The 23715-nt window shown below is 51.6% G+C and overlaps 8 protein-coding genes across 8 annotated transcripts; 5 read left to right on the top strand and 3 right to left on the bottom strand.

The window, feature by feature from the left end:
- Nucleotides 1-419: 419 nt before the first annotated feature.
- DSM5745_00523 (O-acetylhomoserine aminocarboxypropyltransferase/cysteine synthase family protein) lies at nt 420-2021 on the top strand (the record flags this gene model as incomplete). The annotated part of the gene is made up of 6 exons (XM_026742539.1): nt 420-469; nt 528-582; nt 631-714; nt 774-1133; nt 1189-1757; nt 1826-2021. 6 exons carry the CDS (start codon nt 420-422, stop codon nt 2019-2021), a joined length of 1314 nt encoding a protein of 437 aa, XP_026608384.1.
- A 1007-nt stretch (nt 2022-3028) lies between these two features.
- DSM5745_00522 (Nrd1 complex RNA-binding subunit) lies at nt 3029-5637 on the bottom strand (the record flags this gene model as incomplete). Its single annotated transcript, XM_026742538.1, has 4 exons — nt 3029-4725; nt 4860-4962; nt 5197-5472; nt 5518-5637. The coding sequence occupies 4 exons, from the start codon at nt 5635-5637 to the stop codon at nt 3029-3031; spliced, it is 2196 nt and encodes a 731-aa protein (XP_026608383.1).
- A 1340-nt stretch (nt 5638-6977) lies between these two features.
- Nucleotides 6978-8786, top strand: cit1 (citrate (Si)-synthase CIT1; the record flags this gene model as incomplete). Its single annotated transcript, XM_026742537.1, has 7 exons — nt 6978-7097; nt 7169-7233; nt 7303-7435; nt 7490-7550; nt 7615-8170; nt 8242-8542; nt 8598-8786. The coding sequence occupies 7 exons, from the start codon at nt 6978-6980 to the stop codon at nt 8784-8786; spliced, it is 1425 nt and encodes a 474-aa protein (XP_026608382.1).
- A 1100-nt stretch (nt 8787-9886) lies between these two features.
- Nucleotides 9887-11037, top strand: DSM5745_00520 (putative mitochondrial DNA replication protein (Yhm2); the record flags this gene model as incomplete). Its single annotated transcript, XM_026742536.1, has 5 exons — nt 9887-9962; nt 10015-10039; nt 10101-10119; nt 10175-10271; nt 10361-11037. The coding sequence occupies 5 exons, from the start codon at nt 9887-9889 to the stop codon at nt 11035-11037; spliced, it is 894 nt and encodes a 297-aa protein (XP_026608381.1).
- A 905-nt stretch (nt 11038-11942) lies between these two features.
- On the bottom strand, nt 11943-13548 carry DSM5745_00519 (ubiquinol--cytochrome-c reductase subunit 2; the record flags this gene model as incomplete). Its single annotated transcript, XM_026742535.1, has 4 exons — nt 11943-12038; nt 12099-12958; nt 13032-13206; nt 13303-13548. 4 exons carry the CDS (start codon nt 13546-13548, stop codon nt 11943-11945), a joined length of 1377 nt encoding a protein of 458 aa, XP_026608380.1.
- A 447-nt stretch (nt 13549-13995) lies between these two features.
- DSM5745_00518 (putative DNA directed RNA polymerase III subunit Rpc82) lies at nt 13996-16081 on the top strand (the record flags this gene model as incomplete). The annotated part of the gene is made up of 4 exons (XM_026742534.1): nt 13996-14007; nt 14072-14128; nt 14217-15020; nt 15074-16081. 4 exons carry the CDS (start codon nt 13996-13998, stop codon nt 16079-16081), a joined length of 1881 nt encoding a protein of 626 aa, XP_026608379.1.
- Nucleotides 16082-16690: 609 nt separating this feature from the next.
- On the bottom strand, nt 16691-18880 carry DSM5745_00517 (phosphate-sensing transcription factor PHO4; the record flags this gene model as incomplete). Its single annotated transcript, XM_026742533.1, has 2 exons — nt 16691-18265; nt 18347-18880. The coding sequence occupies 2 exons, from the start codon at nt 18878-18880 to the stop codon at nt 16691-16693; spliced, it is 2109 nt and encodes a 702-aa protein (XP_026608378.1).
- Nucleotides 18881-20782: 1902 nt separating this feature from the next.
- On the top strand, nt 20783-23029 carry DSM5745_00516 (uncharacterized protein; the record flags this gene model as incomplete). Its single annotated transcript, XM_026742532.1, has 3 exons — nt 20783-21521; nt 21574-22032; nt 22083-23029. 3 exons carry the CDS (start codon nt 20783-20785, stop codon nt 23027-23029), a joined length of 2145 nt encoding a protein of 714 aa, XP_026608377.1.
- Between the last annotated feature and the right edge of the window lie 686 nt (nt 23030-23715).

Genomic DNA, 23715 nt, shown 5'->3' with positions numbered 1-23715 from the left:
GTCACATAACCATAGATATTTTATCCACACGGCTACCACACCCAACAGGATCTGAAATAAAAAGTTCCGGTCCTGGACATGAACATATGCGGCCCGGGGCTCGAACCCTCTAGCATAGCCGCGCGCCCTAATTCCTAGACTATCTGAATAGACAACTGTCTGGAAAGTGGAGTTCTATTCTGAACTCTGTTTCCATCACCCACGCGATTTCGATAGGTTCCAGGGGCTTCACGTTCCTTCTCATTGGGTTGCGTCAATTGGGTAAGACACAATCACGCCATTGTGGTCATCAGAGATGTGCTACAGCTCTTCCCCGCATATAAGCGGTACCCCTCCACCGGTTTGTTGGATGTCAGGGAGATAATTTCATTTCAAATCAAGCGAGACCCAAGACACCTATCTCATATTAAGAAGGCCCCATGTCTGATCCTGAGCAGCAACGTTTTGAGACTCTTCAGCTCCATGCAGGGTAATAACCCCCGCCTCTACACATATCTACTGACCAGTATATCCTGACCACCTCAAAGCCAGGAACCTGACCCTGCAACTAACTCCCGAGCCGTTCCAATCTATGCGACTACGGTAGGTCAAGTCAACATCTTTAGTCAGTCGAGACACTGATGTCCATAGTCCTATACTTTCAATGACTCCGCACACGGTGCTAGGCTCTTTGGCCTCAAAGAGTTTGGCAACATCTACAGCCGAATCATGAACGTAAGCGAGGTTCGACCCATTATACTTAGATGGTCATTTAGCTGAATGCATTACTATAGCCCACAGTGGATGTGTTTGAGAAGCGTATAGCTGCACTCGAGGGTGGTGTTGCTGCAGTGGCCGCTTCATCTGGACAGGCAGCCCAATTCATGACCATTTCTGCCCTAGCACATGCTGGCGACAACATCATATCCACAAGTAATCTCTATGGCGGGACATACAACCAGTTCAAGGTTCTCTTTCCGCGACTAGGAATTACCACCAAATTTGTGCAGGGGGATAAGGCAGAGGACTTCGCCGCGGTCATTGACGACCGCACCAAAGCCATCTTCGTCGAGACCATAGGAAACCCTCGCTACAATGTGCCTGACTTGGAGGCCATAGCCAAAGTCGCGCATGATAAAGGTGTTCCCCTGGTGGTAAGTTCGAGTGGTATATTAATAGCAAGACTGTTGGCTCACCTATCAACCCCAGGTTGACAACACCTTCGGTGCTGGTGGCTACTTTGTCCGACCCATCGAGCATGGTGCAGACATCGTTGTGCATAGTGCAACAAAATGGATTGGTGGTCACGGCACAACTATTGCAGGCGTCGTTATCGACAGCGGCAAATTTGACTGGGGCAAGAACGCCGCGCGATTCCCCCAGTTTACGCAACCATCTGAGGGATACCACGGCCTGAATTTCTGGGAAACCTTTGGCCCCATCGCGTTCGCGATCCGTGTTCGGGTCGAGATCCTTCGTGATGTCGGGTCTGCCCTGAACCCCTTTGCCGCTCAGCAGCTCATCCTAGGCCTGGAAACCCTGAGCCTGCGCGCCGAACGCCACGCTGCCAACGCCCTCGTCCTCGCAACCTGGTTGAAGAACAACGAGCACGTCAAGTGGGTCTCCTACCCCGGCCTCGAAGAACACCCGAGCCACGAAGTTGCCAAGAAGTATCTCAAGCGTGGCTTTGGTGGTGTTTTGTCCTTCGGTGTCAAGGGCGAGGCAGCCGTGGGAAGTCAGGTAGTCGACAACTTCAAGCTCATCTCCAACCTAGCAAAGTAAGCATGGAACTGGGGGTTTTCCTATCAAGCATGAGGACAGACTAAATAGTTAACCGGGCACATAGTGTTGGGGACTCAAAGACCCTCGCAATCCACCCCTGGAGCACGACACACGAACAGTTGACCGACCAAGAGCGCTTAGACTCTGGTGTCACTGAAGATGGCATCCGTATATCTGTCGGAACCGAGCACATCGACGACATTATCGCCGACTTTGAGCAGTCGTTTGCGGCAATATTCAAAGTCGCTCAAAGCGGGTAATGTCTCGATCCTGAAGTGAAGAGCCAAATCTGTCAAACGAGAGTTGAGTATTGCGCGAACCTGACTATGGCGTTGGTTTCCTAGTAGCTAGCTATACCTACTTATCTATGTTATCGCAAATATGTCTGGATATTTGTGCCTTCCTTGACTGATGATATTGCGCGTATTTACTAGAGCTATTTATTTCCTTCATATAGCTCAAGTTCTTAAACATTTGCCTCCCATGAGTATCCTACAAGGCCTCCTAGTAATCGGGATCCGAAGTATTTTCTATGTGTGTGCATACGCTTTCATACGCTTTCTACGATTAAACAGAGTAACAAAGTAGTAAAAATGTGGGATTGGCCAACTAACTACCTAGGGGCACGGATAATGCAACTCGAAACCAGAGACAAACAAACGAAGAACGTGAATAGAAAATGAATGCAACAAAAATACCCGACCGCCACGTAAGTATCAGCGAGTCCCCAACTTTCCAGACCCCATAATACTGAAGTACTTTGAATGGAATGAAAAGACAATGAGGTCAAGATAAGCATCCGCGCGAGAGATTCGTGAATGCGGGACCATACAAGATTCAAGCCTTGCGAATTTAGTTCTCCCCAACAATTAGATCAAAGCGTTCAAGAAAGGAGAAGGGGGTGGATGAGTGAAGTACAAGTACAGAAAGTAATGTAGGAGAAATTGGTGCAAGGGCTATAAGACATATTTTTATCCCATCCTGTCAAGGCCGCTGAAAAGGTGTTGCCTAAAGATGAGCTAAAGTCCCGTCTTCAAAGTGATTCCTGAGCCAAAACGCCACGGCATGGTTTGTAGCAGATACGAAATCGTATTTCCGAGAGAATCCAAATGCGAAATAGAGAGGTTATGGAGAAAGGAAGTTGGTATCAAGACAAGAGGTTGAATTTGAACTGAATGACGGGATATTTTGTCGACGTAAGCTAGGAACAACATTCGTCTCGTTCTTCGTGATTTCAAGTGCTGAGCGACTGTCTAAGCATAAGGTTTCATTGGCCAGGAGGAGGCGGCTGCGATGGGTTACCGGGCTGCGCACCCCCCATCATGAAACCAGGAGGGAACAGGGGCATGCCCGGGAAGGAGAAGCCAAAACCGGGTACAGCTGGAGGAACACCGACATTGTTGGCGTTCGACATGTCGCCCATTGGGGGACCGTCACGTTCACGACGGGGAGGGCGGTCATGCTGGACGCGTGTCGAAACAGGGCCACGTTTGCCTCCAGTGTCGGTAGCAATCCGTCTACTGATGGCTTTTGATGAAACACCAGCACCAATCTCAATATCTGGCTCTTCGACGATCATACCCGATTCAATGGGCCTTCCTCCAGTACCACCGTACTCCGCGGTGAGCATCCATTTCCGATCCGCCTCCGTGAGCCTCTCAATGGGAATGATGCTGATTCCTGTCTGATAATCACTGCAATCACGGGGTCCAAAACCAACACCCCAGCGTGTTCTAAGCTGCATATCTCCAGTCTTATATGACTCCATACCTTCGCGAGCATTGATGGCGTCTTGGCGACTAATCATTTTGATGAAGGCATGGCGTTTGTCGACATTCACAATGCATGTTTGGACAATACCAAACTTTGAGAAAAGGGAACGTAGATGGGCTTCAGAGGAAGTTACACCACCAACGAAGAGGGTACGACTGAGAACTTTGATATTTCCTTGGCCGACGGAGTAGTCCCACTCAATAAACTTGGGCCCCGGTGGAGGAAGTGTCGGATCCTTGCGTTGAGGAGAAGGAGAACGGCGCCTCCGTCCAACAGGGCTGCGTTGACGGTAGTCGTTGCCTCGTCGGCCTCGTGGATCGGCACCACGACGACCAGGAGAATCACCGTGGTACTCTCCATAGACAGGACTATCACGTCGGCGTGGCGGGGACACATCGCGGCGCCTGTCCCAGCCGGGAGAACGTGAGCGACGGCGATATCCACCAGGGGGAGAGCGCATGTAGTCACGGTCACGCTCGCGGTCTCCGAAATCACGTGGCTGTGAGTCAGCATGACCACCCCAAGTGTTGGTGTTCTGACCAGTGAGATTGAATCCAGGGGTTTGACTAGGATTGAGATTGGGCATGGCGCCGGGGTTAGAAAGAGTGAGGATCTGTAAAGCCGTAGCCCACTGATCCTGGGGGATGCCTTGTGCAGCCAACATTTGCAGAAGTTGGAGCTGTTGCTGTAGTCCATCAGGCGTCATGGTGGGCGGCTGCGCTGGCGGTGCAGTCGCCTGCGGTAGGAGAGCAGCTAGAGGGTTCTGAGCTGTTGCTAATGGCGTCGGGGTATGGCTTTGACTTTGCGGCTGCACCAACGCTGGGCTTTGAGCCAAGCCACCTAGAGCAGCGAATGGATTTGCCACGGCTCCATATGGGTTTACGCCAGCTGGGTTAGCTTGGGGCTGTAGAGTTTGGTCTATAGATGAAGAGGCGGGCTGTGGAATTGTACCCTGATGGCTCAATGCGCTGAGAGGGTTGACAGGAGCAGCAGCAGCTTGAGCGGCCGGGGCTGCGGTGTTCTGTTTGGCCATATCCGCCAAGGCTTTCAGGATACTTGAGGTATCTGGCGCTGGTTGAGCGGAGGTGATAGAAGCTGCACCATTAGCTGCTACTGGTGGTTGCTGCTGCGCGCCTCCAAACAGGGCGTGGTTTGGGCCTGGAGAGCCTTCTGGAGTGGTCGATTCAACATCTGGTATAAGCAAGTTAGAACTAAGTACTAAGTAAACTTCATGTATAGCGCGCGGAAAAGGACTTTGAATCCTTTGCCCGCGGCCAACGGCCTTGATGTACAAGTAACCGCCGTCATAGGGAGGCAGTGCTTACTGTTGGACGCAGGCGCGTTCAATTTCTGTTTGAAAGACGCAAGCATTGAGGCGGGAAAAGTGTATCCGCGCTCCCAGATGTCGACCAGCTTTTTGATTTTTTCCTATGAAGACGAATGAAATACGTAAGTTAAACTATTCGTCACCAAGCGACGGGAGAGAATCGCTAGAATGCGTGGTTTCTATGCAGGTTAAGGGATGCGTTGCGGGATATACGTAGAGCAAAGTCTTAAGATCGGCAGCGCGAGACGGTACATCATCGCGTCTTATTGGCCTTATGTATATGCCCGCAAATCCGGTGGGATGGGATAACTCGCATGTATGCATCTAGAGCGTACCTTTTGATCTTCTGGCGCGTTGTTTATGATATCAGACATCAAGACAGGTAACAGCTCGGTCACTCGGTTAACGCCAGCGGCAAAGGTTCCATCAGGAGCAGCACTACCAGCGGGCTGCCCTGCTTTGCGTGCTGCATCTACCCATTGTCGAGTTACTGAATCTACGACATAGAGTACGCCCAACTTGTGTGTGCCTGGTGCTTTCTTGAAATGTGTGTAGATTTTTTGGATAAGGACGGATTCGTTCTGCGCGGTTGGGGGGAACAAGTTAGCTTGCTATTTTCCGAGATAGTACGTGGTCCAGGAGGTTGAGTGTAGTACCTGGACATTTGCCGTGCATAACGACGTTATGCTGTTGATCTTAGAGCCTGAGACACCCGGGGCCTTGAGAGCCAGCATGGACTGGAGATAGTTGTCCAGTTCTGCTACTGCGGACGACATGGCGTGTCTGCTGTGGACTCGCAATTCAATACTGGAGCACTGAGCACGCTGGTGCGCGTTGACACTATCGCGCGATGAACGAAGTCGCAAGATTCAATGTAGCAGGCTCCCGACGAGTCGCTTCTACTGGGAAATCCAGCAAGGAGCAATAGAATACTGAATGCTTATGACGGACAGCAGCAAGAACTCCGTATCGCGGCGCTTCAGCCTATGTGCTGAGATTGATAGCCTAAGCTGACTTCTGGTCGCGTCACTACGGCCAGTGGCCTTTGGCCTACAGCGGAAACACAGCGATCGCGTCTAAGGCCTGTTCAGCTCGTCAAGAAGTACGTGTACAGAGTACGACCTATCGCAAAAATGGTGTTGAGGATCAAAAAGAGAAGAGAAAGTGATGAAATTAAACAAAGAGGTTCGAAGCGGTTGGTTATGAGATGAAGATGAGTCGAGGTTGTAGAAGAAGGCAGGGGCTTGATGGCAATTTGAATGAAAAGTTTCATTGGTGGTCAGGGTCATGTGAGTGCAAAAATCAAAGCCAGGTATAGGCCGCTTAGTCAGTTGCTTAAAGCACATCTGAGATCACGTGAACTCCCGGTGAGCCGAATGGGGCCGATGGTGGGATCTCAACAAAGGATCATCCTTGAGGAACCCATCAACGGTCCTGCTGTCAGCCTGTCACTCACAAAGGACAGTGCCTTGTTCTTAAAATAAGTACTTCATACGGAGTATGTAGAGTGTTTCTCAGGCTCAGCGCCAAAAAAAGAGCGGGCTCACGTACTTTACGGGGTCCAGCCGAGCACGATCGAGATTCGAGACTTGCCGAGGAATACCGTAAATACTTGCCGACGTCACCAGCCATGATCCATGGATGGTAGTAGCTGAAAGCACGGCGAGTTGAACATGTCAACACGGGGAATCCTAGAAGTTTATACCGAGTTCGAATACCACCTATGGAGCACATACTGTAGGCTAGGCTGTGCCGCTGTATGTAGCAGCATGGAGTCATCAGCATATGTAGTCTACTCTGTGCTGGTCGTCGCATGCTGAGACATTCACAGTAGCCCTCGTCCAAGACTGCCTAGTCTACTCCAGACTGCCCTGTGCGATGACGGAAGCTGGCGGCAGAAGCTCCGAGTTCTGTTGTGGTGGAGTCGGGAGACCGGCCCCATAGGCTGTCCTGGTTACGGCCAGATGGAAAAAAGATGGGACCGAAAACAGCTTTCACGTTCTCCCGAAACCTGAACTTCTTCTCTTTTCTCCCTCTGCTATCTACTACTCTCCTCCATCTCCTCCCCAGCTCTTCCTCAATCAATCAACTCCACTTTCAGGTTGTTTGATCAGATATGGCTTCCACACTCAGACTTGGTACCTCTGCTCTCCGCTCCAGCACTCTTGCTGGTAAGCCGGTTGTTCAGTCTGCTGTCCTCAACGGCCTGCGATGCTACTCTACCGGCAAGACCAAGGTCTGTCTTTGCGCCGCGCTTTGTTTGACTAATCGATGTGCGCTTGCTAACGAGTATTTTGACTTGTCCAGTCCCTCAAGGAGACCTTCGCCGACAAGCTTCCTGGCGAGATCGAGAAGGTTAAGAAGCTCCGGAAGTACGCATATCCTCGTTCTTAAGACCCGTTATCGCGACAGTCGCTAACCAAGGTCATTGAAATCTGTAGGGAGCACGGCAACAAGGTCATTGGCGAGCTCACCCTTGACCAGGCCTACGGTGGTGCCCGTGGCGTGAAATGCCTTGTTTGGGAGGGTTCCGTCCTCGATTCTGAGGAGGGTATCCGTTTCCGTGGCCTGACCGTAAGCGACGCCCTGACCATTGCCGCCATACGAAGCCCGTCTAACGTTCTCTAGATCCCCGAGTGCCAGAAGCTTCTTCCTAAGGCCCCCGGTGGCGAGGAGCCTCTCCCCGAAGGTAAGGAGCTTTGACACGGAACTCAATAGTCAACGCAAAGGAACAACTGTTAACAGATGGACAGGTCTTTTCTGGCTGCTCCTGACTGGCGAGGTGCCCTCGGAGCAGCAGGTCCGCGACCTGTCTGCTGAGTGGGCTGCTCGCTCCGACCTCCCCAAGTTCATTGAGGAGCTTATCGACCGCTGCCCCAGCACTCTTCACCCCATGGCTCAGTTCTCTCTCGCCGTCACTGCCCTTGAGCACGAGTCTGCCTTCGCCAAGGCCTATGCCAGGGGTATCAACAAGAAGGAGTACTGGCACTACACCTTCGAGGACTCTATGGACCTCATTGCTAAGCTGCCCACCATCGCTGCCAAGATTTACCGCAACGTTTTCAAGGACGGCAAGGTTGCTCCTATCCTGAAGGACAAGGATTACTCCTACAACTTGGCCAACCAGCTCGGCTTCGCCGACAACAAGGACTTCGTCGAGCTGATGCGCCTGTACCTGACTATCCACTCCGACCACGAGGGTGGAAACGTCAGTGCTCACACCACCCACCTTGTTGGTAGCGCTCTGAGCTCTCCCATGCTCTCTCTGGCTGCTGGTCTCAACGGTCTTGCCGGTCCTCTCCACGGATTGTAAGATTACACTCCCCAGCAACCGCCTGATACTCTATGATTCAGTTTACCTAACCCTTTGTTGTCAATAGGGCCAACCAGGAAGTCCTCAACTGGCTCACCGAGATGAAGAAGGCCATCGGCAACGACCTAAGCGACCAGTCCATCAAGGACTACCTCTGGTCTACCCTCAACGCTGGTCGCGTTGTTCCCGGTTACGGTCACGCCGTCCTTCGCAAGACGGACCCCCGCTACATGTCTCAGCGCGAGTTCGCTCTCCGCAAGCTGCCTGATGATCCCATGTTCAACCTGGTCAGCCAGGTCTACAAGATCGCCCCTGGCGTTCTGACCGAGCACGGCAAGACCAAGAACCCGTACCCCAACGTTGATGCTGTAAGTTCTACGTCCTGTTTACCGGATCTGGCGCCGTATACTGACACCTTCCTAGCACTCCGGTGTCCTCCTCCAGTACTACGGCCTGACTGAGGCTAACTACTACACCGTCCTGTTCGGTGTCTCCCGTGCTCTCGGTGTCCTTCCTCAGCTCATCATCGACCGTGCTCTCGGTGCCCCTATCGAGCGTCCCAAGAGTTTCAGCACTGAGGCTTACGCCAAGCTTGTTGGCGCTAAGCTGTAAATGTTTTGAACGATTGAAGATTTTGGAGGAAACTATATATTTTATGATTGACAACAGCCATTTCTGTATTTTATCTAACGTCTTCTTGGACTGGAACGTACCAAGTGTTGGGGTTAGTTCGATTAATGTATGATAGGACTTGTTCGAGCAGGCCTTGTAACAACACTTCAATTCCATGTCATCCATTATTCTGGGATCAACCTTAGGCCCCCCCTATTTAGGCCCGACAGAATCTTACTAAAAGTATGGACTAGTTCCGGAAAATACCCACGAAACAAAGGTGAGATTTCGCGAGTGACCTTTATACTCTGTATACATTGAGAGTCCGAGCATTGGACCAGCCGGCGCCTTCTTTAGTTCCACGGTCGTCGGTGGTTGGGTGCTTCAGGAGCCATTCATAGAGAAATCGCGGAATACTCCGTAGACAAATGCGATGACCACGGAGTAGTCCGTACATACTCTCTAGTTTCCTTGAGGGTAGACTAGGACGTGGATTAAGATTTCCGTTGTCGGTACTCGGTAGAACACTTGCCCGAGAGCTTTCTGCTCAACGGTTTCTCTGTTGGGGCACCCGACTTCCTCCGCCTCCCAACTGATGAGTGATGACCCGAGGAAGGTAATTCCCGTCCATACACCGCCCGGCCTGAACCGGACTAGCGGGGATCGGCCCGTCAGCTTCTCCGATAGGGACTAGCGCTCCCGCTTCACCGTTTGATTGGCCTGCTGGGGAAGAAGTTCCAGGCGCAGGTTGAAGGATCGGAGCCTCAGGCCGTCTACGGACTGTTGTCGTCCCAACTTTGAGTGACAGGAGCTACCGTGTACTTACAATCCCTGTTCCTAGAGGATTATTATTCCAGAGTCAGCTGCAGAAATATAATCCCCGTTCCGCCTCTCTTTCTCTTTTTATATTCTGGTCCTCTCAGCTTTCTCCTTTCCCACCCTCAATCTTCTCCCTGTCCAAAAACATCCCTGGTATCGCAACCCGCTCGAACACCTGCGTTCTGGTCGATTTCAATCCTCATCTCTTCTGATCCGCTAGGCAACGAATCCCCTAAATCCCTTGGTCAGGGCCCCTTTCAGTGTTTCTCCCGAAATCAGAGATGTCTTCAGCGTCGGAAGAGTTGGGCACTGTCCCCAAGCTCGAGAAGAAGCCCGTCAAGTTCAGTAACTTGTTACGTACGTATCGCTCCATGTCCTTGACGGTCTGATGCTGATGAATTTGGTATAGTGGGTGCTGGATTGAACATGTTTGAGTAAGTACTTTATAGATGTTCTTACACAACGTTGAGAGTTTGTTGCTGACAGCACGGTCAGGGTCACCACTCTGGGACAGGTACATATTCCGAATGCGCGACTCGGATGATTTCTGACTGACGCCATATATCTAGCCACTGGAAGTGATCAAGACAACCATGGCTGCGAACCGGGGCGATAGCTTCGCCGGCGCTATGGGTCGGATATGGGGTCGTGGCGGGATCCTCGGTTGTAAGTGAACCCGCTATCCGCACACCCGCACATGCCGAGGTATGGGGTGGGTACAATCTTTTCGGGGCTAACGCGTGTTTATTGCGAAGACTACCAAGGTCTCATTCCGTGGGCCTGGATTGAGGCCTCCACGAAGGGTGCTGTCCTTCTGTTCGTCGCCTCCGAGGCGGAATTCCGCGCCAAGGTGCTTGGTGCGCCAGACTTCGTCGCTGGTATCTCGGGAGGCATGGCCGGTGGAATCGCCCAGGCTTATGCCACTATGGGTTTCTGCACTTGCATGAAGACTGTTGAGATCACAAAACATAAAATGGCTGCTCAGGGTGTCAAGCCTCCCAGCACTTTCGCTACGTTCATGGAAATCTACCGCAAAGAAGGTATCAGAGGTATCAACCGTGGTGTGAATGCTGTTGCCATCCGTCAGACGACCAACTGGGGTTCCCGATTCGGTCTTTCCCGTCTAGCAGAGCAGGCTCTTCGAAAGGTTACTGGCAAGGACGACAACCAGAGGCTTAGCGCCATCGAGAAGGTTATCGCATCAGGACTTGGTGGTGGACTCTCTGCCTGGAATCAGCCGATTGAGGTCATCCGTGTCGAGATGCAAAGCAAGACTGAGGATCCCAACCGTCCCAAGAACCTTACGGTCGGCAAGGCTTTCAAGTACATCTACGACTCGAACGGTATCAAAGGATTGTACCGCGGTGTGGCCCCCCGAATTGGTCTTGGTATCTGGCAGACCGTTTGCATGGTGGCTCTTGGTGACATGTAAGCCACCCCTTCCCCTCATCAAATCAATGTTTACAAGCATGGGGGCTCCGTCTCCTACTTCCCTTACCCCGATTTCATGTGCTCTACCGAGGTGTGAAACAAGGCTAACGTGTGGGCTTCGCTGCACCGAATAGGGCCAAAGAGGCAGTTGAAAAACTGACTGGCGATAAAGTCACCGCGAAGCACTAGAGAAGGTTTGAAATACCCTTCTACCGTGTAAGGCGTCTTGTCAAAATGCCGTTGAAGTTGTTCATGGTCTCGACCGGTTTCGAGTATTACCGCGCATTTGAGCCATGTTATGATGTTTATACTGCTGCGGAATAGAGAAAATAATGCTACATTATTCTGGGTCTACAGCAAGAAGGTCAAGCACTTTGTTGATTGCGCCGTTGTTTATAAAGTATGTGAAACCTAATCCTGCCAAATTGCGACGATGCAATGACTCCCCGCGGAAATTTGTGTCTATTTTCACTCAGCATTGCCGCAGCCCAGGTTTGTTTGTAGGCAACAAGTGCAGTTCAACAAGTATCTGCTAGCCATTCTCAGATAAAATTCAATGTAGTTGAATGTCACTCCTACATGAATGTCAGCATGTCTTAAACCGCTTAGATATAACCAGTCCTCGAATTCCAACGAACTACAGACTTCAGAGGTATAATGAGGGTATAGCAAGGATGAGACTAAGAATACAGAGATCCGGTTGTATTACAGTCACACAGCTACAGCCACAATAACTATCACAAAAAGAGTCGAAAATGAAAACGCAAAGGAAAATATATCTGCGGGATTTATCGAGGACACATGAAAGATTCGGCGCTCTGGCTTTCGGTTGTTTTGTCCCGGAACAGTCTAGCATGTATTGTGTACAGGTTTTGAGAGTCGTTGTGCGTGGATGTGTGAGGATATTTAGACGGTGAGACCGAGGTCGGAGGCGTATGGGATTTGGGAGAGATCACCGACGGAGGCGACGGAGGCCTTTCCAGAGAGGAGGGACTTGGCTAGCTAGAATGCAAAGTTAGCTAGTCACTCCGTTGGGTAGACTATGGAGAAGAAATTACTTACATCCTTAACCTGAGCCTCGGTGACGCTGTCGACGCTCTGGGCGACCTCGCCGATCTGGTAGGGCTTGCTGCCGTTGATGAGAGCAGAACCGGTAGCCTCAAGGCCAGTGGCGAGAGTCTGAGCTGACTCAAGAGCCTGGAACTTGGCGAGAGCGGTGGCCTTCTTGATCTCGTCGGCGGGGATCTCGCCGGCGGCGGCCTTGTTGAGAGCCTCGACAACGCTCTTACCGGCGGAGGCGACCTGGTTGGCCTTGCCGCTCAGGGTAACGGTAAGAAGACCGGCATCGGAGTACGCGTAGTTCTTGGTCGAGACGCGAAGCTGGTTGAAGCCCTGGGTGGCCTGGCCGAGAAGCGAGAAGCCAGGAGTCCACTTGATAGAGGACTCACCGCCGAGGAGAGCAGCGAGGACGGAAGCAGCGGGCTTGTAAGCAGATGTGCCGAAGGCGCTGGTGCCAGGGAAGGCAATCACAACTGAGTTGCCAGCCTTGGTGGAAATACGCTGCTCACCGCCGTGGTAGTTGGAAGGAGAGTTGGACTTGAGCTGGTATTGGCCAGAGGTGCCGGCACTGGGGAGATCTTTGAAGAAATCACCGACCCACTTCGAAAGCTCCGCAGAGCTGATACCACTGCCTACGAGGGCGATGTTTGACTTGGCGTAGGCGTTCTTTGCGAACTCGGCGACAGCCTCAGCTGAGAGGGTTTTCTCGTAAGGGGCGTGGGCGGAGGGAGTGATGGTCTCACCGAGACCCTGGTGGAAGGCAACACCATGGGCGGCATCGACAGCGACAGCCTCAGAATCGTTGGCAATAGCAACCTGCCTGAGCTTCAAGAGCTTGGCGATGATCTCGTTGAGTTCGTAGCCTTTGTGGAAATGGCCGTTGTTAGATATCCAGAGACTGAGTTTTCACTGGGCCCCTTCTTAACATGAACTTACTAGGGTACTTAGTCTGAGAAGCAACCTCCGCCAAAAGCTCGACAAAGTAAGGAAGGTCGTTCGCAAGGAACTTGGTCTTGAGAACAACATTCTCACGGGAATGTGTCGAGGAGAATTCACCACCCAGCAGCTCAACCTCCCGAGTGATCCGCAGCGCCGAGCGTTTGAGTGTAGACTATCAATTGGTTGAAAATACGGTTAGTCCATGTTGAAGCCCCCCAAAGAAGCACACGAATGCGTACGGAGCAGCAATTGATGCGGGAGGACAAACCTGGAAAGCGAAGAGCTCAAGAGCATCGGAGAAACCAGGGAAAGGCTGGTAGCGGGTACCGGCCTTCGCAACCAAGGCGAGAGTACCAGTGACGCCAGCAGGCTCTCTGTTGGCAACCTTCACGCCAGAGGACTCGGAAACATCGTACTGAAGACCGGGGGTAGCTGCAGAAGCCATGCCCCGACGGCTGGCAGCGCTCTGGAGCGCACGGGGCGCATTTCGACTGATGGCGGACCGTGACAGCATTATCGCATGTGTAGGAGGACAATTAGGAGAGGTGCGTAGGTAGCTGGCGAGTGCTCGACAGCAATTGAGAGGTGGTGTGAAGGAGGAGGAGGGGAGAAGACGGCTCTCTGTTGGCTGGTGGTTTGACGACGTCTGAAAAGCTTCAAGTTGATGCCGGCGTTGTGATTACTCGCTCTTTGATTGGTTAGAATTGCAAAGGCGGGCGGAACCGGCAATGCTCGTCATGTGATCTTGAGTGACTAATAGCAGCACGTGAGGCTGAGGGCCATCGCGATAAGAGAAAAAAAGACAATGCAGCAGAGTGACGGACATGAAACTGAGTTGCGACCAGGAAAGTCTTATGGCTTCAGCGGATTACTCCACTATACTCCCTCATGATATCCTCGCGGTGACCATCGTACTCCTTCTAGAGAATTGAAGCAGGTGGATTCTCTAGAAGACTCAAAAATGGCTTCCCAAGTATGCGAAAACACGCAGTTCGAATATCAACATCTTGCGCAGTCGCTAACGATGGGGACCACAGTATGCGGCAGAGCTCTGTATGCTCATGGTTGAAGATAACTTCGGCGAGCTCTTCGGGGTATGTTTGTCTTTCGTCTTCAGTGACCCAATTCTTGAGTATAGTAGGACGACAGCGTCGCTGACCATCAACTACTTGGAAATTTCAGCGCATATTTTCGACCTTGCATCGCTACGAACGCCTTACCCTGCCGCGATTATTGGGGTATACCCGCCTGTCTGAAAACCGGTTACGCGCTGCCCTCGTTGCTATGATCCAGCACCATCTTGTATACTTCTATACCGCCATTGAAGAAGGCGGCGTTACTTACTATAGCGCCAATATGCAGGCGGCATACTACCTTGTCCGCTCGGGAAAGATCTTGGAGCTTGTGGAGGATCGACTGGGAAAATACGCCGCAACCGTCATGTCGACTATCATGTACCTCGGCCACGCGCAAGTAAGCGATCTTGACACGCTGCCGGACCTACGGCCGGAGGCGCCGAATACCAATGGCGCCCACAATGAAGAGGTGGATTTACCCGGAGAAGACATCGAAACGAACGGGACGAACGGTGAATATGTTCTGGAACAATCAGCCCTTCATCCGACACTTAAAGCACTTGCGGGACATGGATACATTGTCCGAGTCCGAGAAGCCCATTTTCAAAGCAATGCTGATAATATCCTCAACATTGAACGTCAAATCAGATTAGGGGATTCTGCGCAAAGCATGAAGGGGAAAAGACTCGAAGAATACGTGTTGGAGAAGACGGAGAACATGCTCCGGGAAAGACTTGATGGAGACCTCACGCGTGGACACCTTGTCAATGGAGTGCCACGGGGAGTCAATCGCAACCGCGCTAGTGGAGGTTCAGCCGACGCCGATAATAACCGTGAACTATTTGACTATGAGGACGTCGGAGACGGAGAGGAAGAAGATGAATGGGCCGATGATGAGGTCCCCATGGATGTACGTTCTCCTTCTCGTCCAAGCGGCTATATATATTTCAAAACTAACCATAGGCACGCCAGTCTTCAATAACGGTTCGCGTGAACTACGAAAAGCTGGATGTCGCGCTCCGAAACCGACGTTTCCTTGAACTAGCTGAGCGCGACGCTCCCTCGGAAACGGCACAAATCTACGACTACCTCCTCCGTCGCATCGAGTATCAAACTAGCAGATGTAGGGATACCTCCGAAATTCCCCGCGAGGGTGAAGAAGGCGAACAATACTCGGTTGCCATACCCCTCAGCGCTCTCGCCCAAGACATCGACCACTACCTAGACCTCGTAGGGTCCCTCGCGCCAATAAACACCTCTACCAACAGACTCGGTAAACGCTCACTCGACGACGCAATTAATGACGACGACGACAACGACGAGAACGGAACCAACGGTAACAGAACCTTCGAAATAGACCAACATCTCTGTCTCCTCGCCCAACCTCCACTCAACCTCACCTCCAAACGCCTCAACGGCGGCATAATCCACTGGACCATTGAATTCCGTCACCTAGCCCGCAAACTTCGCCACCTCGAACTCGAGCGCATTGTGGAAGCCCGATACGGCGATGTCGCCCTCCGCGTGCTCCGCGTCCTGCAGGCGAAGGGGAAACTCGACGAAAAACGCCTGCAGGAAATCAGTCTCCTTCCCTTCAAGGATCTACGTCAAGTCCTCGCATCAATGCAAACAGGCGGCTTCGTCGACCTCCAAGAAGTCCCCCGTGACGCGCAGCGCCAGCCCTCGCGCACCATCTATCTCTGGTACTATGACCCTGACCGCATTCGCGACAGCATGCTACAGGATACATATAAGTCGATGTCACGGTGTCTTCATCGGTTAAACTTCGAGCGCGGCCGGCTAAAGGACTTTCTTGAAAAGACGGAGCGCAGCGACGTCAAGGGGAACGAGGAACTGTATCTTTCGGAAGGAGAGCTTGAGAAGCTGCGTGAATGGAGGGCCAAGGAGGCGTTGTTGCTTGGGGAAGTCTCCCGGTTAGATGATATGGTCGCGGTGATGCGGGATTATTGAGTTTGGCATACATGTCCTCCTGGGATTTGGCATGGCGTAACAAGTGATGATATTCAAAAGTCCTGTACATCTTAAATTTCCCTTGACAAGGGCGGTGCTAATTGATAATCGCGACTACCGGACCATTCAAACTGGTCACTGAGGATTACTCTGTCGATCCTGCGTGAGTTCCGGCTAGGACTTGTTAAGATTCAATATAGGTATACAAGGGGAAGAGAAGGAAAGGCCAGTTTGTTTATGCATGACTATAATTCATTATCTTGGCTTGCAAATGCATCACTATATTCAGTGTGGTATAACCGTATAATCGGGAAATGAGAAACGGAGAAAAGCGGATACATGACTACACCATTAACACCGACGTACGGAGGACGTCCCTTGAAAACCGAAACAATAACAGAAGGGGAATCAACAAAAACATCAGAAAAGTCCCCAGACCGGACCAGATAGGTCAAAATTAAATCAGAGCTGTCTCATAGTACATGGGTTCCTACCCTACTTCACTTTTGTCACTCCTGCGCATCCCGTTCAAACCGTGACTTGTAAACATGTGGCGTAACCGACGAAAAGCACCACGTAGGAGACATAAACGGATACGACTAGCTGTCATCAAGGTCCTTCGATAGTTGAGGACTGAGAGTGGTTCAGCTCAGAACTTTGGTTGACCGCATTGGATTCGCCTGGTTGTTTCTCTCCGGTTTGTACACCATTACTTCCATCAGTCTCTCTGATCGTCTCGCTCGTGCCCAGCTTAGCCTCGGCGGCTGCGAGTTTTGTCTTCGTCGCACCGAGCTCCGCCTGGAGCGATTTAATATAGTCAATAGCCATCTCCACGGTGCTCGCTTTGCTAATTTGCTGGTTACCGGCCTTTTCTTTCTCCTTCTCGGTCTTTCCATTGCATGTCGCTGCTTCCTTATTGAGTTTCATCTGAACGTAAGCTGCCGGAATGAGAGCTTCGATCTCTTTAAGAGCAGTGTTTATGCGATTCCGTCGCCCCTGCTCTGCAAGCTTGTGATTTGTTCGCTTTGAGCTTAGGTTCTCGGCCAAGGTTTCCGGGTATGAGACGCCAGGAAGGAGCGTTCCCTCCAGGATTTGTTGATAGTTGGATTTTAAACCGGCTAGATATGCGGCTGATGTATCGCCGGAAACCAGTGGTTGAATATTGGGACTGATTTTAGGCCGCAAGCTAGGACTGGGATGCGAGGAACTAAGACTCTGTCGCTTCCTGCCCATGGGACCTAGCTTCGGCGTGTCAGATTTCCTGGGAGCGGGACCACTGGGAGACGGCATAGCAACAGAACGCGGGCTCGGAGCGACCGACGCGTGATTACTCTCAGAAAGCGAGGCGGAATGAGTGTCTGGGTGCGTCGTGGCGTTGACCGGCATGTTAGGAGATGAGGTGCTTGTCGGCATAGCCGTATCTATGCGAGCCACCTGTGGCCTGAAAAGATGGGCTTGCGGATTGGCTGCCTCCGGAAGTACGACATCCTCCATCACCTCGTCCTGTGGTTGGGCCATCGGTTGTTGAGTAGGAGTCAAATTATGATCTGGGGCAGACCGAGCGTGCGGTGATCGCTGCATACGCATTAACATGGCGGGCGTCGCAGGTTCGCTAGGGTTTGGCTGTTGCTGAGTTTGCGGAGCAATTGCAGGTGACCTCCGAGCGGGTGGTAATGCTGGTGGTGGCATCAATGGTTCAGAGAGTGGCTCTGGGGATACTGAATCCTGGCCCGAGCTCTCCGCACTGCCGAAATGTGACACAGTACCGTTTAGGGGATGCGAAGTAGGGTTAACTTGGCCTTCTGTAAGGGTACTCATAACCTCGTCCGTCAAGCGAGATTTCGTCCGCACCATAGGTCGAACTGATGGAGATTGCTGTTTCCTAGCCCGAGACTGGAAAGACTTGCCGGCAACTGACGGCCGTCGCCGGTTTTTCCGTGTCAGACCCGGAGAGGATGGGGCAGACGATAGAGGAAAACTATTGTCAATAGGCGAGGGTACGAAATTAACTTCTGTTAGGGGACCAGAATGGATAGGAAACCCGTTCGGATTGTTGGTGTGTTGAGCCTCGATCGCTGGCGAACTAAGCGGACTGAAGTATTCACCGGGAATAGTGTATTCTGGCTGTCTGAATTGAGATTCTAAGGGAGTCATCGCTGGAGAAACAAGGGGGGTATAAAGAGCCTAGAAGAAGACGGTGAGCGCATTAGCGGCGCAAGTCCAGCCCGGACAAGTACTGACTGGGAAATTAAATTCGGATCATACCTGTTCCTCCATCATTCGAGAATATCGATCGTAAATTTCCGGATTATCACCGACGCGCTGCGGATAGGGCGCTGCATTGCCATGAAGTTCAATGCTGTTGGGGGTGGGCGGAATTATCATTTGACCCTGCGGAATATAAGGCTGGGAGGATTGCGGCTGCGCCTGTTGCTGAATTTGAGCAGAGTGAAACATCTGGGGTTTTTGGGTATAGAATGCCGGTGTCATTGGGCCATTTGAGTATGACGAGCTATGTGGTATTCCCTGTTGCCCGTGGCTAGCGATCTCGACGGAGAAATCGCCTAGCATGCGGGTGTACGATTGCGATTGATCGGTGACACCATCAGAATCCAGGCATACCACCTGTTGTTGCTGGGGCGGAGCGGTCGAGGTGGCCATTCCAGCGACTTGGTGGGCGACAGAGCGAGAAGGGATGTGATCTGTCGGTCCGTGCTGCCCCTCTAGATCCGGGAAACCGAATTCGAGGAAACTGCTGAACTCATCTTCGGCGGGCTGAGGCATGTCCGACCAGGACATTGATGAAGGATGTTGCTCCATGGCAAAAAGGTTCTAGTGCGAGGACTTGCCCTGGGTGTCAACGCTGCTGTTGTACTCTTGGGCTACAGTGATGAAGTCAGATCAAAAACTGTAGTGTAAACGGGAACCGAGCAAGAGTTTAACGATCGCGGCCAACGGCGGAGAAAAGGACCGGAAAGTCAAAACACAAGACAACCTCCCTGGTACTCAGTAAAAGATGGTGAAAAAGTGAGCGAAGTCAGGGAAGGCTCAAGTGAAGCAGGCGATCATGGCGGGTAGGCAAACAGACATTCAACAGGTGAAAGAAGAATCGAAGGCAGGCTGGGAGAAGTCATAAACCCGCGAGAATATGAGACAAGACGGCCTGGCGGAAAGGACGAAGAGATAAAGCGTGGGGAAGATTGGACTAGACTGAGAGTGGGAGGTCAAAGTCAGTCGGAGTGGGACACGAGATGGAGAGCGCCCGGTTCAAGAGCGAGTCTCTCTGCGACTGCGCCTACAGTGGCCGCTTTTCGACCGGGATAGATCGTGATCTCGATCTGTGACTCTATAATGTCTGGATTCTGGAATCCTACCCTGTTACGCACATACAGATTGACTACAAGTACCAAGCGAAAAGTACGAATTGATATCATAAGAGCACTCTTGACTACCGTATTGTCCTGAATTTCCGCCGCACCACCGTTTTCTCTCCACCCATGGACCTCGATGGGTCTGGTCGGCCGGGTGTAATTTGGCTCAACTGCAGCGGCAAATCGAGCTTGAGGCAATTCAAACAGGGTCGGCTGGCAACAACTTGTACTCTGTAGATAGAAGAGGGTACGAGCTCACATGCGAAGGCCTCAAGAACCTTCTAGGGCGGTTTTCAATGCGGCAGCTGCGCTAATTGGTTTAATCGGCTGCGCTGCACTCGGGAAAGTACTGGAACCCACGTCGTTGTAGACTACCATCAGCGGACTAGAGTCTCGACTTGGGTTAAGACTACCGTACTTAGGAGCTCTCTCAGTCGCACTTGCCGGCCCAGGGACCGTGGACCAAACTCTCTGGACTTCTGGTCCCTCCCCAAACCCTCTGTATGGCCTGGAGGAGCCCGCAAGCCCGATGCTACACCGGGCCACGTCCGTGAATTCCTACCGAGTGCCTACCTTTCTGTACAGACCATGGACAGACTACGTAGTATGATCGCATTCTTTGCTTGCTATATGTACGGAATAGTTCCTACTGGACGATCATTTCTATTTACGTAACCCTGACGGACAAGGCCCGACATACGGAGTAGGGTACTAAGATTAATGTAGGCCATTCATGCCAGGCTGATGTCCAGAAGGGTATAGTGGCCATGGGCCATGAGCCACCGCGGACGCATGCAATAATAGCCTTGGCGTGATTAAAATTTTTGCTAGCACCAGCATCTTAGAGTCGGCTTGAGGGAATCTCAATGTTCATTTGCTACTGCGCCAGAGCTGATTTTACATGAACCAGCCACTGAGAGTGTTATGCAGCGTGCCTAGCAGTAGCTAGTCGACTGTCGGCTTGAGCCTTGAAGCGCCGGCAGCAACGACTCCGGAGTACACTAGGACGGCCGGGCGGGAAATCATCCATGATTTTCCGGCCATAGGCTACTCCGGAGTACATATATAGCTAGCAGCTCGGCGGGAATGCTAGATGGAAACCATAAGTTCAGTGCGGTGTTTGGGACTATCAGCCCACACCACTGGAACATGGTCCTAGTATGCGTATTGCCGTGACTGTAAGATGCGGGGTTTCGAGCGGGCTGGAGAGGGGTCAACGTGACCCAATCTGACAACACCAGACAAAGCCATGTTTAGCTTATCACCAACTTCATCTCTTCAATGTTTGCTTTCTCTGTTCAACGTCCGCGGTTACAGTCTTCGCGTCACCATGAGACCGCCTGTTCCAGAGGTCGCATCCCCGCGATCTCGCAAGTCGTCGCTTGAACAACAGCAGTGGATCGATCCCCGCAGTGCCACTCCCTCCACCTTCTTCCTGGCCCGCAGTCAGCGCCCCGATGATTGCGAGCACGAGTCCCCAGTAGAACCTGAGAACTTGAGGAATAGTATGTATGGCGTACAGAGCTTCGACGAAACAACTTCCATGACCTCGAGTGTAGCTGCCCTCCCACCGGACCTCGACACCTCGTCTGTCAGCAAGCCGGTGCCTATCCCAGCTTCCCCCGCGCCTCCCCAACAATGGAAGATCAACTTGGAGGAAGCGGACGATGCTATTTCGAACGCTCAACAGGATACGACACTAAAAGACTATGATTCTACGCATACCAATAGGCTGGAACCACCACTACATTCGTCGAATCTGACGTCGCCCCGGCCCTTGACCCCGCTGAACTTCTTGAACTCCGTTGACCACTCATCGCTCCCAAGCAGTCCCAAATCCATCACTAACCAGTCTACGAGACATCTCGACGAGATCTCTATAACGGATGACCTTAGTCAGGCTGTTGCTTCCGGTGACGAAGATGATGATTCGAGACCGACACTCAATCCAAGCTCTGACTCAACGTCCCAGCTCATCATGCCGAGTATCACGATACCTAGCCGGAGGCCCTTTACAGAAAAAGGGAGAGCTTTTGGCAGGGTGAAATTACTTGTCGCTGGAGCATCTGGTATGTGTCTCCTCAGTAGTAGCGTTGAATTTCTTTAGCTAACACGTTCAAGGGTCAGGCAAAACATCCCTCATCAAGTCAATAGTGCAGATTTGTGATGATATTGTGCATGTTGACCTGTTTGACGAACCTTCCCATTCACTGTCCCTTTTGCGTCATGAGCAAACCCCACATACTGCTTCTCGGTCAGCCCAGTCTCCTGCACTCATCTCTGAGATATATGCTAGTTCAAAACCTTATCCTACTTGGTGGTCGGACCTGGAAGACTCTCGAGTTCTCCGAAGACGGAAAAGCTCAGGCGAGCTTGTCCTCGAGCGCAATATTTGCTTCGTCGATACCCCAGGGAACCGATTGAGTCAAATAGGGCAGCTCGATGCCGTTATCCGATACATTCGCCAGCAGCTCCTTCGTGCTACGTCGGCACTTGATTTTTCGAATGCCGATTTTCGGAACATGCTCGCTGGTAATGGAGGGTCGCAGGTGGACGCTATCCTATACCTAATATCTCAGGGTACGTACATCGCATCGAACTATATATTTTCACCCGCTCACGGTCAACAGACAAGCTTGTTACCGACATAGAGTGCATCAGCAAGCTCAGTGCCTGGACCAATGTGGTACCACTCATAGCCAAGTCAGACCTATTGACACAAGATCAAATTATAAGTCTTAAAGACGATTTCAACGAGAAAGCTCGGGCAGCTTCTGTAAAACCTTTCCTCCTTGACGCCTCCTCGGATCTCAATGAACCCCCTTTCGCAGTTTCATCTGCCAAATCGAATGACGACTCCATCATGGATGCCAGCACATTGATGAGCCCGGACTACATAGAGCCACTGGTTGACTCCGAACTGTTGTCCTTAGTTCAAACCCTGTTCGACCGCGAGACTCTGACGTGGATTCGACATTCTGCTGCCAAGAAGCTCGCACAACGACAAAGGGATATCATGCACCGCCGACACAATCCCTTACAAGACAATGCTCTATCGTTCTCATCCAGCCCGTATGGCCTAGCCCCGAGTTACGCAATGGCCCGGGTATCTGATTATTCAAGACAAGAGGAGAAGCGTGCTCGAATACAATTGGCGAAGTGGGCATCAGACTTGCAACAAAGTCTCCAGAATGAACGAGAACGATATGCAGTATTAGCAAGGGGCGAACGAGCTGTTTGGTTGACTGAGCGACTGGGGGAGTGTGTTGTGGATGGTTCTCTTGTTCCAGTCACGCAATCGCCCGGATTCTCCGAACTCAATGCGTCACCCGACAAGCAGAATGGTAGTCTTCTCGTCCAGACCCAAAACGGGCGGAGACTTGAATATCACTTCACCAATATCAGCTCTCTCGATCCTCTCGGCGTCGTTCGGTGGTCTGATGATCTGAAGCAACGAGGCTGGGCGATTGTTCAGATCGTGGGTAGTTTCGGCGTTGTTGGAGGACTCGCTATCTGGCTCGCAAAGACCTGGGGCTTGTCTTCGCGGAGTTTCCCAGAATGGCGCTTCGACTGGTAATTGCACCAGTGACTAGGTCATTTCAAAAAGAGACAAAATGCGAATCTGTCCGCGGCCATCGGCCCTGATGGTTCACTTTTCATGCAACCCTCATCCTAGTCCTTCAAGACACCACATCATCATGATCACGGATCAATATCCTCACGAATATCTTGCTATAATCTCTCACTTACGCTATTTACCAATCTTCCTCGGCTGGCGTGTGATAGTGGTGGGCATGACATGATACCATGCATCTTCAAGTTCTCTACTTCATAACCGGCGTTCTCATTTCCCTATTCCTCCTCCTACCTCAGCAAGGATCTGCACCCATATATAAAATACCAATTTGAAGATCGGTGATGCGAATCTAAATGAAGTTTGGAAAGGCTAGATGTCATTGGAATTTCAGCTGAATTTGGAGTTTGGGGTTATGATGGATGCGCTTGCCTTTGAACTGCGATACACTACGAAGTGCTGGGAGGTTTTCAAGGGATAGGACATGTTATCATCTTGTATAGCTGCAATCGAGAGTCCAGTAGTTTTCGTATGTTAGAGGATGTTTCAGCTCAGGAAGATTCCGGATATTCATGAGCTGAAGCGCATTTCTAAGTATATTCCCTTCTGATTCTCAAAACCAAGTTTTTCTGGGCTGCGTGACTTAGGGTATTTGCTTATGACATTGTAGGCCTCTGCTCCACAGCCCC

The sequence above is a fragment of the Aspergillus mulundensis genome (genome assembly GCF_003369625.1).
Source record: "Aspergillus mulundensis strain DSM 5745 chromosome Unknown scaffold_0, whole genome shotgun sequence".
Taxonomy (NCBI): Eukaryota; Fungi; Ascomycota; class Eurotiomycetes; order Eurotiales; family Aspergillaceae; genus Aspergillus; species Aspergillus mulundensis.
This window is presented reverse-complemented; position numbering and strand designations above follow the sequence as displayed.